Source organism: Camelina sativa, chromosome 9, assembly GCF_000633955.1.
Source record: "Camelina sativa cultivar DH55 chromosome 9, Cs, whole genome shotgun sequence".
In the NCBI taxonomy this organism is placed as follows: Eukaryota; Viridiplantae; Streptophyta; class Magnoliopsida; order Brassicales; family Brassicaceae; genus Camelina; species Camelina sativa.
In genome coordinates, this window is record NC_025693.1 from 28,717,447 (window position 1) to 28,732,502 (window position 15,056).

Below are 15,056 nucleotides of genomic sequence, written 5' to 3' on the forward strand. Positions count from 1 at the left end.
TTTTGGTTATTGTTTTCAGTAAATTCTTTTAAAATTATAGAGAAAACAAATCGTGGCCAGAAATTAACAGAGAAGTGGAGGATTATTTCGAGCGTTTGTTTTCACTCAACCCTATCTTTCTGCTTTTGAAACCTTTTCTTCCTCCAATTTATGCTTTGCATTTTAGTTAACAGGGACCACTGACATCCACTGTGCATCTTCCTCATGTAAATCGCGAGACTTGTCCATGGCCAAAAAAAAGGGTTGGATTATAATACCAGTACGCATGTTGTTATCCTTTTTTTTTTTTGGTTAATTTGTTAGCAGTCTCATTAAACTGGCCTGGTTTGTCAATGAGCCTGCTAACAAATTAATACAGTTTAATTATAAAAAATCAATATATAAATGTAAGAACGAAAATTTATCAAAAATATATGTATATCACGTAGATGATATTATTTGCTAGCTTCAATTCAATATAATATATATCACAAAGATGATATCATTGGGGATTTTCTTCCCGTGAATTATTTGATCGCCCTTTATTGTAATATATGTTAGTCGACAACATGACCCATTGGGTATCGTACGTCTTTATAGAATTATGTTAAGTGAAGAGAGATCGAAATATTCTGTACACATATCTTTCTAGAAACAATTCTTTGTTCGATGTCTTGTTGACATAAGAGAAACTATTAGTATAAAAGTATAAAGACTGTTAGTTATTGAAAAAAAAAAAGACAACTGGATAAGAGAAAGTTTATGATACACCTACAAATTTTGAAACTTCTATTTTAAAATTGTTTGATAACAGATATGTTGAAAACTTGTAGCGGATAAGTTTGTAATAGTAAGATTATTGAATAGAGCCCTTGGATAAAGTACTAAACGGTGCAGCCAAGAAAAGCTAATGTCATGATATCATTTAAACAAATGGGGAATATATTCATCAAATTTATCAATAAAACGCTCAATTGGTTACGTGGTTCGTTGATCACTGGAGCAATGTAGAGGACACGCGTATTGTCAATAGAAATCTTGATGTATGTATTAGTTAGGAGTTTAATTTCCAGAAAAATGTAGGAATATAGGATATTCTAGCTATTCCATTAATTATAATAGAAAAAGTTTTAATATCGGCATCTTAATTAATTCCTCTCTTCTTCTGTATTATTCAATTAGACAAGTATATTAAGCCCATTTCCTCCTCTTCTTGATTCCTGTCGCTTTAATATTATTATTAGAGAGATTTCAAATCGGGGTGGAAAATATCTGGTTTCATTTTTGGGTATTACTTTTAATTAGCAAGTTATTTTTAAATAATTAAATAGGAAAAAACAAATTACGGCCAGAATTTAACAGAGATGTGGAGTGGATTATTCGTACGTTGTTGCACTCAGCCTTATGGCCCTTATCTCTTAGCTTTTGAAACCTTGCATTCCTCCAATTTATTGATCTGTCGTTAGTATGCTTTGTATGTTAGTAAACATGGACCACTACTGACTACTGTGCATGTTCATCGTGCTGGAATTAATCGAAGATATATATTTCTCTTTTTAGTTTTTTACTGTCATGTCCTGTTTTAACCGCTGAGGATTTCTATAAATACCGATACAAAATGTGGTTGCTCTCCACACACAACTCATCACTAAAACCCTAAAGAAAAAAAAAAACAGTCAAAATGAAGAAACCTTCAGTTGTCTCTTTTCTCATCACTCTCCTGTTGGCTGCAGCTGTCTGCATCCAAGGCAGCGAACCAGTGAAGGACACTGACGGAAACCCAGTTAGCGATCGAAACCAATACTTCATCCAGCCGGCAAATAACAACGGAGGTGGTCTTGTCCCAGCCGCCATTAATATACTTCCCTTCTGTCCACTTGGAATCACCCAAACACTCCTTCCGTACCAACCGGGCGTACCGGTTGGCTTCCAGTTACCATATGGTGCAAATCCCATCGTTAATACATCTTTCCCTCTAAACATTGAATTCAGGTCCAAAGTCTGGCCGGTCTGTACCGAGTTTTCCAAGTTCTGGAAATTCGATGATTCCCCATCCGCTTCCGAGGAGCGTGCAATTCTCATAGGTGGTGAACGGTTTGGCAAAGATAGCGAGTTTAAGATTGAGAAAGCCGGAGAAGGAGCAGGAGCAAACACTTACAAATTAACCACCTCATACGGAACCGTTGGAGCCATCCCAGGGGGGTGGATGGGCGCACTACAACTAATTGTCACCAAGGATACGACTAAGACCTTACCCATCAAATTCAAAAAGGTGGATGCTGCTACTACTACTTCTACTTCTCGGGTTGAGAAGTTAGGTCTAAGAATGTTCCCGTTCTACTAATCAACTGGGCAAAATCATGTAAAAAAAAAGCCTGAGACTCGTCCATGGCAAGAAATAATGGGTTGAGATAATACCCGCTTGCAAGTTTTTACTTTTCATGAATAAAATAAAACTATCCTTTCTAGCGCTTTTTTATTTATGCATGGCCGTGATTGTCAATGAGCATGCTAACAAGAAAAATAATAATAAAACTTCAGAAAATATTAACAAAAAATAAACGTTAATTACCTTATAAATTTAAGAATATTATTCAACATATCAGGTATGAGTTAATCAATATATGTCAGATGTTTTAGATTTAGATAAATACCCATATTTTACTAATTAAATAAATTAATAATATAGCACTATATGTATTAAAATTGAAAAAGTGAAATCAAAGGTACAGAAAAAGACACTTTTGGTGTTTAAGAAAAAAGAGCCATAGAGAGATTTGGATCTATCCTGCCGCGCCGAGTTGGCGATCGGAGGCTTGAGAGAATGAACAGCGCGCGGCTGAAGTCCGGTGGTAGAGGCGGATGGTGTTGATGACGGTAGCGAAAGAGGGATCGTGAGGATGAGAAAGAAGAGGAAGAGGAGAGAAGCACAAAGAGGTAAAGCTGTCATAAGTGCATAAAATAGAAAATTCAGTGCAATTTCCCACATACAGTACTGTATGTTCTCTCTAAGGAAATATATTGCTATAGGTTGTAAATCTACAATATATAAAAATAATCCAAAAATACGTACGTTGTCATTCTTTAACAATTCAATCAGTAAAGCATATCTAATATAACAAAAAAAACTCAAAAAATGATCTACAAAGTCACGTATTATATCACAATTTTTTGTATCGTACTTTTTTCAGAACCGTTTATTACAGAATTAATCATGATCTCATAATGGTACTTTACTTAGCGAACTCCAAAAAATGTTATTATTATTTTTTTCCTGTTGAGAGAGAGGATCAACTTCACAAATTGGCTTCTTGCGTACTGAGACTCCAATTTGATTACAAACGGAGTTGTTGTGTGTATAATTACATCGATCGTTAAATCCAAGTAAATGATGATTTTTAGAAATAGGAATAAACATCCATTTCAGGAATAATTAAATCGCTTAAGTCGTTAGGTGTCCCTTTGTGAATATGTCACTGGAGCTATATCACACGTATATGTAATATGTGGTTAGGGGCTGTCTAAGTGTTAACTAGGGCACACTTGTAGACTATACATATATAGTAGAGTGTTCTTCATGCATTTTCCTCTCAATTCTTCTGACTTCTGAATGGCATGATTCACTCACTTCTTTTTTTCCACTTCTTGATTCTTATCGCTTTCTGGTTATTAAAATGGATTACTACTTTTAGAGTTTTTCACCTAATTTTAGACAGTGGTTGTGAAATCATGCATATGGTCCTTGTTTTCAGTACATTGTTTAAATGAATAAGAAAGAAAAATATGAACGGATACAAAGATAGTTGAGAATCATCCCTATCTCTCTCTGTTTGAAATATTGTCTTTTTCCCTTGAATTATTTGATCGATTTTCATAAAGCCTAAACCCTCTTTTCTTCATATTGTTTGTTCCATGGACCACTGTGCATTTTCCTCGTGCTTAAATCGAAGTTCGAATCGATACCGAAGAGTCTAAGATGAAAGTGGGAATCGATAACCGAAGTTGTGTGTTTACAGTAAAATTAATTCTGTATATTTACTAGTTACTAACCATGCTTAATTAGTGCTCCCTTTTTTGTTTAAATGTTTAGTGCTCTCTAATGGAGTATTAGGCTTATGGTGGTCCTTCATTTTTTTGGTGTGTTGTTTAATTACAGTCATCGTTTAATCTTTTTTCTTAAAGAAAGTCAATTATTACAATAACTCTTTAAATTAAAAAGAAAAAAGGAGTTGGTGAGTAAATATCACACGTACTAGCCTAGTAGGAAACATGTATGATGTCGAATATTGTACATGTTCATTAATTAGCATATGGTCCACTATTTGTACGTAGATTATGCAGAGTTGTCTGCACGTCAGTCATACGTTTTTATGTATGAATTGTTTAAAATGATTTTGAAACTTTTTTAAATGAATAAGAAAGAAAAAGATAGCCAGATTCAAAGATGTTTAGAATCATTCGTACGTTGGTTCACTCGTCCCTATCTCTTTGTTTGAAATCTTGTCTTTTTCCCATGAATTTATTTGATCGATTTTCATAAAGCCCAAGCCCTCTTTTCTTCATATTATATTGTTTGTTAACATGGACAATTGTGCATTTTCCTCGTGCTAAATTCGAAGTTTGAATCGATAACCAAAGAGTCTTAACCTCTTTTTAACTCTCTATTTTCTTGTATCAAGAAACTGTGCAAAGAAAGGATGTCGGGCAGAAGCAGAGATGTTGAAAATAACTCGTACGTTGGTTCAATGAGAGAGATAGGGACCATTGGGCATTTTTCCCGTGAATTATTTGATCATCGTTTATAGTAGTATATGTTAGTCGACATGAACCATTGGGCAAACCTAATAGGCTAATATCGACAATCATAAATCTAAATTAGCAGAAAGGAGAAAGTAGACTAGCAGAGGATACTAAAGTATTATTGGATAACATTTTAAGCTTGGAAAGATTTTCCCTTGCACTATATATAAAGCACCAAAATAATTTTACCAACATTCTAAACCATAAAACTAGCTTCTATATATATATATATATATATATATAAAATATTCAGACCAAAAGAAAATCGACTTGCTCTACTTTTCAGCTTTTGAGCATATACATAGATTCTTTAGATCATCTTTATTAGTGATAGTATCTAAAATTAATTTAATTTTAATTTAATTTTAATCTTTTATATATTAAAAGAAAAGTATTCTAACACAAAATGCTGACATGTCGCATTCACATAGCTCCATACATTATTTCTTTTATTTGTCATTAGCTTTTAATAATATTTACATCAGTTTTCCAAAGATATAAGTAACACCCAAAATTCAATTATTATATTCTCTTTTTAACTTAATTATATTCTTTAATTATATTTTTATAAAATCTGTAAAATAAATTTTAAGAACTCTTTGTTCATATGATATGATATTGATATTATAATAATTTTCATTGGTTAGATTTTAATTATTATTCAAAAATTTTATATATTTTAATATATATATATATATATACTATACAATCGAATTTTAGATTCTAATTACCGATAAATAAATAGATTTTGTAAATAAAAATTACAGTAAAAATATTTAATAATTATTTTATACCGCACATAGTGCGGGTTGTTACCAATTATGTTGTATATAAATATACAAGACACGGTGATGCCTTGGATAACAATGAAGGAGATGTTGTAACTTAAAGTTATTATATAAAGTAAACGGCGCGACCAAGAAAAAAGTTAATCTTATGATATGACTTATACAATGGGGAATATTATTCATCAATTTTATCAATAAAAGCCCAAGTGGTTACGTTACGTGCATGGTTCTTTGTGAATGTCACTGGAGCAATGAAAGATCATAGTAGGGGACACGCATATTGTCAATATGAATCTTGATGTATGTATTAGTTAGGAGTTTAATTTCCAGAAAAAATGAAAAATGAAGGAATATAGAATCTAGCTAATCCATTAATCTTAATATATAGCTTATGCAATGTGTTGTGTTAATATCTGCATCTTAATTCCTCTCTTCTTCTTAATTCCTCTCTTCTTCTGTATAATTATTCACTTAGACAAGTATTATTCACCCCATTTCCTCCGATCTTCTTGATTCTTATGGCTTTAATATTATTATCAGAGAGATTCCAAATCGAGGTGAAAAATATCTGGTTTCATTTTTTGGTTATTATTTTTAGCAAGTTCTTTAAAATAACAGAAAAAATGAAACAAATTATGGCCAGAATTTAACAGAGATGTGGAACATTATTTCGTACGTGGTTGCACTCAGCCTTATCTCTCTCCTTTTGAAACCTTGCATTCCTCCAAATTATGCTTTGTATGTTAGTAAACATGGACCACAACTACGTACCGTGCATGTTTCTCGTGCTGGAATTAATCGAAGATAGATTTTTCTCTTTTTAGTTTTTACTTTTATGTCCTGTTTTAACCGCTGAGGATTGCTATAAATACCGATACAAAATGTGGTTGCTCTCCACACTCAACTCATCACTAAAACCCTAAAAGACAAACAAAACAGTCAAAATGAAGAAACCTTCAGTTTTCTCTTTTCTAATCACTCTCCTGTTGGCTGCAGCTGTCTGCATCCAAGGAAGGGAACCGGTGAAGGACACAGATGGAAATTCACTTATGGACCGTACAAAATACTTCATCAAGCCGGCAAATAACAACGGGGGTGGTCTTGTCCCAGCCGCAATTAATATACTTCCCTTTTGTCCACTTGGCATCACCCAAACACTCCTTCCGTACCAACCAGGCCTACCAGTCAGCTTCCATTTACCAATTGGTGGAAAACCCCCAGTTTCGACATCTTTACCTGTAAGCATTGATTTCAAGTCAGACATTTGGCCGGTCTGCACTGAGTTTTCCAAATTCTGGAAAGTAGATGATTCCCCATCCGCTTCCGAGGAACCTGCAGTTCTCATAGGTGGTAAACGGTTTGACGAAAATAGCCACTTTAAGATTGAGAAAGCCGGAGAAGGAGAAGGATCAAACACTTACAAATTAACCACCTCATATGGAACCGTTGGAGCCATCCCAGGGGGGTGGATAGGCGCACTACAACTAATTGTCACCAATGATACGGCTAAGACCTTACTCGTCAAATTCAACAAGGTGGATGATGCTACTACTACTTCTACTTCTCGGGTTGAGAAGTTAGGTCTAAGAATGTTCCCGTTCTACTAGTCATCTGGTCAAAATCATGTAAAAAGAAAGCCTGAGACTCGTCTGTGGCCAAAAATAATGGGTTGAGATAATACCCGCATGCAAGTTTTTACTTTCCATAAATAAAATAAAACTATCCTTTCTAGCGCCTTATTACTTATGACTGATGTATGGCCGTGGTTGTCAATGAGCATGCTAACAAGATAAAGAATAATAAAACTTCAAGAAAATATTAACAAAAAATAAACTTTAAGAAACTAATAACGATATAAATTTAAGAATAAATATTCAACATATCAAGTATGAGTTTATCAAAATATGTCGGGTGATTTGATGAATACCCATATTTACTAAATAAATTAAGAATATAGCACTATATGTATCAAAACTGAGAAAGTGACATCAAAGGTACAGAAAAAGACATTTTTGGTGTTTAGGAGAAAAGAGCCATAGAGAGTTTGGCGATTAGAGGCTTGAAAAGTAGATGCATGCACGGGTAGAGATTAGGATCTATCTTGCCGCGCCGAGTTGGCGATTCCTGAGAATAAATAAGCACAAGCCGATAAGCACGAGCCGATAAGATCTCTGAGATTGATCAGCCAGCTGGGTTGGTTTGGCTATTCCTTTCCATTGAAAAGGAAATGCAGGTGCTGCACCAAACGCTGGTGCCCTTACTTGCCTCCCAGTCTTGAGCAGCAATCATCTTTGCTTATGCGGACGAAAGTGGAGGCTTGAGAGATAGAACAGCGGCTGAAGTCCGGTGGTGGCGACGGATGGTGTTGATGACCACGGTAGCGGAAGAGGAATCGTGAGGATGAGAAATAAGAGGCAGACGAGAGAAGCACAAAGGTAAAGCTGTCATAAATGCATAAAATAGAAATATCACCTTTTTTTTTTGTTGGTGTTAGTTTCTTAATTTATAGAAAAACTAGTATTATCCCCTTGCGTACCGTTTATTTTACTAAAATTTTTATATAAAAAAAAAATCATTGCTTTAAAATTGTGGTAAAACAAAATCGATTTGAAACTGATGATAACTGATAATAAAACACATAGTTTAATCGTACTAAGCATGAAACGGTAGACTAAATAAATACAAAATACATAATATTATATGTACAATCCATAGAAGTTCCCCAAGAAAACCATAGGGTAGCTTAGGTAAGATGGAACATCTTTGAGTCATGTACCTACATAGAAAAATAAATAATAATCTAGAATTTAAGTAGGATTGACCATGATATATATATATATATTTATCAATGATATATATATATATATATATATATATATTTGATATATATTGTTATGATATGAAAATTGTGTAAATGTGTTACCTTGAGATTCACATATAAGTATGTATCATGTTCTTAGATGTTCCTGAAGTTTATCATCATTGTAAGAAGTTAGTCATACATATATATGCTCAAGTATATTGTATAAAAATATAAAAGACTTTTAAACGTCTTTAAAACCAGAAGCATATTATCAATCTTACCTGTGGAACTGACTGCAAACATCGAGTTATAAGTTCTAATATACTCCTTGAAATTAATACGTCTTGTGTCACTTGTGAACATATGTGCAACCAAGACTGGAGGAAACTTTTGACTTGAGGACAAAAAGAGACCGCAAGACCTAATTATTATACATAAAACCAGAAGCATATTTAACTAACCTTAAATTTGATAATGCACTGAGTTGATTATGATTTAAATTGATCTTATCGTTTGATGGAACTAACCTTAAATCACGTACTGAGTTGTAGTTTCAACATCTGATGACATGGATGTCTGGAAATTTTGAGTTCTTTTATATCGTTCATACTCCTTTTCTCACCAATTACGCATAAGTTTTTAGCATAAGCGCGCAACCTGAAATCAACCTTCGACCCCAATCCTACCTGTAATTAAAAAAGTGGCAGTCAAAATTACATATTAAAAGTAACTGCTGAATATTAAAAAATAAATTACAGATTCTATGGTGATTTAGAGAAGGTGAGTGAAACACGAAAGATGAATCACCTTCTGAGTGTCAAAAGACGATGACGGAAATGGTCGTAGATGGATTGAAAAACGATGAAATGAGAATTGTTGACGGTTCGGGTTCGACGGAGTAGCAGGAAGAATGCTTCGGAGATCTGATCAAAAACTGTTTGGTTCGTAACTGTAATTGCAATTTTTTTTTGCAGATTTGATGGGGTTTTCTTTGTCGAAGGTGTTGATAGTGATAATTTATTTTGATATATATTGATTTGAAGTCAGTTGATGAAAAGAGTGTGGTAAGTTTTTTGAGGATCGTGGAAACAAAGAATTGAGATCGTGGGATAATTTTTAGGTACAGAAAAAAAAGCAAAGTTATTATTTCACAAATCTTTACATTCGTTTGAACTGTGAATAAGGTTGAGAAAATTGTGGTATGTGAGTGTAGATTTAGGAATTTAGAACGTAAAAGTCTTGTCCAAAAAAAGAACGTAAAAGTAAAAAAAGAAAAAAAAAATCTGATGTGGCTTTATTCCATTGTTAATTTTTTTTTTTTGTTTTTTACAGAATTATTTATTCACGATCGATGGAGTTTTTTTTTCATGAATTTTGTTTTATTTTTTTGACAAATTAAATTGAAAAGAATCTGATATGGCACAATCTTATTGGACAGGTGACTTGTGTTTTATAGAATAAAGGATTAGGTAATACAGTTCAATTTCCCATATACTATATGTTCTTCTTTTTTTTTTTGTCAAAACACATACGTTCCCATTAATTAAAAGACTGAGTTTGGTACAACGAATGAAATTAAAAACTCTTTGGTTATCTCATCTGCCTTCCGATTGTTCTCCTTTTTCACGAAAGAGAACGAGCAAGCTTCAAATCTAGCGGATAGAACGAGGATATCTTGGAGAATCCCATACAGATTCTTCGGAAAGGACTCTGAATGGAGTGCTTTGATCAGCATAAGCGAATCTGAAGCAAAAGAAACTCTTTTGAAGCCTAGATGGAAGGCTTGTTGGAGCAAGGAGAAGAGCTTGTAAATACTGTATGTTCTCTCTATGAATATTATATTGCTATAGCTTGTAAATCTAACGTTGTCATATCTAGTATTAAAAAAAAAATCTCCAAAAAAATGATTTACAGGTCCTTTAAGCCTCAGCCCCCTTTTTTCTGTTGAGAGAGAGAAACTGGCTTCTTTGCGTACTGAGACTTTTTTTGTTGGAAGGGTTATTATATTTGAATCCTCCAATTCGATTACAAACGGAGCTGTTGTGTTGTATAATTATTTTATCGATCGTGAAATCCAAGTAAGCACATCCTATAGTTTTTAGAAATGGTAATAATATTAACATCCATTTCAGGAATAATTATATCCCTTAAGTGGTTAAGTGTCCCTTTGTGGAATGTCACTGGAGCAATATCACACGTATATGCGGTTAGCCGTTAGGGGATGTCGTAAGTGTTAATTAGGATACACTTGTAATTGTACTTGTAGACTATATATAGTTAAGTGTTCTGCTTCTGCATGCATTTTCCTCTCAATTCTTCTGAAAGGCATAATTCACTCTCTTATTTTTTTTCCGCTTCTTGATTCTCTTATCGCTTTCTGGTTATAAAAAAAAAATATGGATTACTAATTTTTGAGTTTTTTTTCTTCCTAATTTTAGATTGTGGTTGTGAGATAATCATGCATGGTTCTTGTTTTCAGTACATTGTTTAAATAAATAAGAAAGAAAAATATGGACGGATAGAGAAAGATCGATGTTGAGAATCATCCCTATCTCTTTGTTTGAAATCTTGTATTTTTCCCCATGAATTATTTGATCGGTTTTCATAAAGCATAAACCCTCTTTTTCTTCATATTGTTTGTTAATATGGACCACCACTGTGCATTTTCCTCGTGCTTAACTACAGTCATTGTTTATATGTGTAAAAACTCTTTTTTTGAAAAAATAGAGTCAATTATGACAATTAAAAAAACATGTTATGACTTATGAGACTGACGAATTAAACGATGGCAATTATAATTCAATTTAGGAATAAAACGCACAAGTGATTAGGTGTTGTCCGCAGCGTTGGATCAGAAAGTCTACTGTACTGGTAGATTATGCATATACGGCAAGTTTTACGATCTGCCATTGTCTTCCATCTCTTGATTCATTTCGCTTTAATTCCGGTTATACAAAAACTGAATTTTCATTACAGCGAATTTCTTTAGTTGTGAACTATCGACACTTATTTATTTAATTTTATTATCTTATCAGAAAAAGGTCGTTGCGGAGATAATTTTAATTCATGTTTTAGCAGCTTGTTTAAATTAACGAAAATACACATTCTTTAATTTGGTGATCCGTGGAGCCGTTCGTCATACTCAAATACGACGTTGGTAGTTAGATTCGATGGATTGAGTGTCATTTGTAGGATTAGATATAATATATTTTCTACTGATGATGTAATAAACAAAAAAATATATATATATTAACAGGACAACTTGTGAGAGATGTTTGTGATCATTCTATGCGTTGAATCACTCATCCTTTTCTATTTGTCTGAAATATTGTCTTCTTCCCGTGAATTATTAGATCATCCTTGTTTTGCTATATAAATTTGTTAGCATGGACATTGTGCATGTTCCTCGTGTTGAAATTCTAAGTTTGAATCGATTACCATAGTCTAAACCCCTCTTTTCAACCTTCACTATAGTAGAAAGATAGACATTAAAGACCCATCACAAGAATGATCAGAATGTGACCTTGCCGAAAAAAAGCCAAACATTATAGCTGACAAATTTACGTTTCACTCAACCAAATGGTAGTTTGTTATCTCTTTTTTTTTACCTGTCATGCTCGATTTAACTGCACGACTCCTATAAATACCGGTACAAAATGTTCTTGTTTTCCACAACTCAAACCCCTCAGAAAAGTAAACACTAAATCCTAGAAAACACAAAACCAACAAAATGAATAAACTTTCAGTGGTCTCTTTTCTCATCACCCTCATGTTAGCTGCAGTTGTCTGCATCCAAGCAGGAGAACTAGTGAAGGAAGCTGACGGAAATTATCTTCAAACCAATCAACAATACTTCATCCAGCCGGTCAATACCAACTTCTCCGGAGGTGGTCTTGTCCCAGCCCCCCCTACACTGTCAATATTTGCCCTCTGTCCACTTGGCATCGTCCAATCACCCATTGATTACATACCAGGCGTACCCGTTAGCTTCTCAATTCGAAACGCAATCATGGAAACAACCATTTCCACAGATGATTATGTAAACGTTGAGTTTAAGTCGCCCAAATTTTGGGCCTGCACTCAGTTTTCCAAGTTTTGGAAAGTCAAGGAATCCTCATCAGCTACCGAAGAGCCTCCCCTTCTCGTCGGTGGTACAAAGCAGGAACAAAATAGCTGGTTTAAGTTTGAGAATGCCGGAGAAGGAGCCGGAGCAAACACCTACAAGCTGACCAGCTTTGCCGGACCTATTGGAACTAAACCAGGAGCTTTAGGGGCACCACAAGTAGTTCTCACCAATGATAAGGCTAAAACCTTACTTGTCAAATTCAAAAAGTTTGATAAACCTACTACTACAAGTTCTACTAGTCAATTTGTCAAAATCATGTAAAAATACAAAGCCTGATACTCGTCGATGGCCAAAAATAATGGGTTGAGATAATACCCGCATGCATGTTTTTACTTTCCATAAATTAAATAAAATTATCCTTTCTAGCGCTTTCTTATGACTATGCATGCATTGGCCGTAATTGTCAATTGTCAATGAGCATGCTAACAAGAAAAAGAATAATACAACTTCAAGAAAATATTAACAAAAAATAAACTTTAAGAATTTTTTTTTAATTACGAGATAAATTTAAGAATGAATATTCAACATCAAGTATGAGTTAATTAATATATGTTGGGTGATTTAGGTGAATACCCATATTTACTAAATAGATTAAAAATATAGCACTATATGTATCACAATTAAGAAAGTGAAATCAAGGGTAAAGGAAAAAACATTTTTGATGTTTAGGAGAAAAGAGCCATGAGTTGGAGGCTTGAAGGTAGGTAGAGGCACGGGCAGAGATTTGATCTATGTTGCCGCGCCGGGTTGGCGATCGGAGGCTCGAGAGATAGAACAGCGGTTGAAGTCCGGTGGTGGTGGCGGATGGTGTTGATGACGGTGACGGCAGTGCCGTTTGATGGTGGTGGTGGCCACGGAAGAAAGAATCGTGAGGATGAGAAAGACTCAAAGAAGAGGAAGATGAGAGAAGCTTGATACAAAGGTAAAGCTGTCATAAATGCATAAAATAGAGAATATCACGTTTTTTAATGTTGGTGTTATAGTTTCTTAATTCAATCAATAAAGCATATCCAACATATATAAAAACCTCTAGAAAAATAATTTACAAACACGTATTTTAATCATAATTTTTAATGGTATTTTTTTCATATATAACCGTTTATTACAGAATTAATCATGATCTCATAATGGTCCTTAGCGAAAAAACTTATATTTTCTGTTAAACTTCATAAACTGGCTGCTTTGCGTACTGATAAGTGATAACCACTCTTTTGGGAAGGTTATTACTTTTCAATCCTCCAATTCGATTACAAACGTAGTTGTTGTGTTGTTTATTACATCGATCGTTCCGTCCAAGTAAAGTATATCTTATAATTTTTAGAAATGGGAATAAACATCATTTGTAATAAGATTAGATACAATATTTTCTATAATGATGTAATAGATTACAACAAAAAAAAATATTAACAGGAAAACTTGTGCCTAAAAAGAAACAGAGATGTTATAATCATTTATACGTTGATTCACTCTTCCCTATCTATCTGTTTGAATTGAAATCTTGTCTTCTTCCCGTGAATTATTTGATATTGCTATATATATTTGTTAACATGGACATTGTGCATGTTCCTCGTGCTGAAAATCTAAGTTTGAATCGATTACCATAGTTTAAACCCCTCTTTCAACCATCACTGTTGTAGAAAGTTAATTAGAATGTGACGTGTTGAAAACTTGTCTGCCCACGTACGTTGAATTGTATTTATATAACATGGTATTTTTTTTTATCACTTGTTCTTCATTAAAATAGAATTGTCTATCACTCATTTGTTTTCCTTGTTAGAGCGTGGTGAAAATTAATTTATGTTCTTGTTTTAATATGTTGTTTCAAAGATAACGGTTGGCAGAAAGAGAGATGTTGAAGAACATTCTTAGTTTTGTGGCCGGTTGGTTCACACATCCCTATGTGTTTAGTTAACATGGATACTATTGTGCATGACTCTCGTGCTGAAAATCGAAGTTTGAATCGATTCACGAGTAGAAAATTAGAACCAAGCCAGAATCAGAATGTGACATCTGTGAGAAGTTACGCTAAGGGCCAAGGGAGGATGTTACAAAAAGCATGTAACGCAAAGCCTGATGAGACTCGTTCATGGCCAAAAATAATGAGTTAAGAATTGAAATAATACAACACGCATGTTTTTTTCTAGTGCCTTACGAGAGTAAGTTCTATGGCTAAGTGCTTAGTTATACTTTCTGCTAAATTCATACTTTTGGTTGACATCATTAGGTTTCATTTTTAGTTTTCGATTCTTTTTTAAAAATTAGTAGAGATTAATGTCAAATGTGGCCAGAAACAGAGATGTTGAGGCTCATTTCGTCCGTTGGTTAACTCAACCGTATCGTATATTGGTGTATGGGTCGATGGTATATGTTGAGTCTTGTTTATGTCGGTTATTATAAACTCTAATAATATTGTTGTAAACTATAAGACCTGGTATCATATAAACCTTCGTATCATTGATTAAAAAGAAATAACATAATAATAAAGATTTTTCACCAAAACCCTTCTCTAATTTTTACATGATATAAGAGCAGCTGATTCTTGTGGATCTAAATTAAAGCT

At 33.7% G+C, this 15,056-nt stretch overlaps 3 protein-coding genes across 3 annotated transcripts; all 3 read left to right on the plus strand.

Moving 5' to 3' along the window:
- On the plus strand, nt 1,616-2,453 carry LOC104712825 (cysteine protease inhibitor WSCP-like). The gene has a single exon (XM_010429799.2). The coding sequence runs from the start codon at nt 1,661-1,663 to the stop codon at nt 2,321-2,323; it is 663 nt and encodes a 220-aa protein (XP_010428101.1). The 5' UTR covers nt 1,616-1,660; the 3' UTR covers nt 2,324-2,453.
- On the plus strand, nt 6,452-7,306 carry LOC104712826 (cysteine protease inhibitor WSCP-like). Its single transcript, XM_010429801.2, has one exon. It carries the CDS (start codon nt 6,512-6,514, stop codon nt 7,172-7,174), a length of 663 nt encoding a protein of 220 aa, XP_010428103.1. The 5' UTR covers nt 6,452-6,511; the 3' UTR covers nt 7,175-7,306.
- Nucleotides 12,034-12,867, plus strand: LOC104712827 (cysteine protease inhibitor WSCP-like). The gene has a single exon (XM_010429802.2). The coding sequence runs from the start codon at nt 12,101-12,103 to the stop codon at nt 12,755-12,757; it is 657 nt and encodes a 218-aa protein (XP_010428104.1). The 5' UTR covers nt 12,034-12,100; the 3' UTR covers nt 12,758-12,867.

Coding starts and splice junctions, on each gene's coding strand:
- LOC104712825 (XM_010429799.2), top strand. CDS start 1,661: ATGAAGAAACCTTCAGTTGTCTCTTTTCTCATCACTCTCCTGTTGGCT.
- LOC104712826 (XM_010429801.2), top strand. CDS start 6,512: ATGAAGAAACCTTCAGTTTTCTCTTTTCTAATCACTCTCCTGTTGGCT.
- LOC104712827 (XM_010429802.2), top strand. CDS start 12,101: ATGAATAAACTTTCAGTGGTCTCTTTTCTCATCACCCTCATGTTAGCT.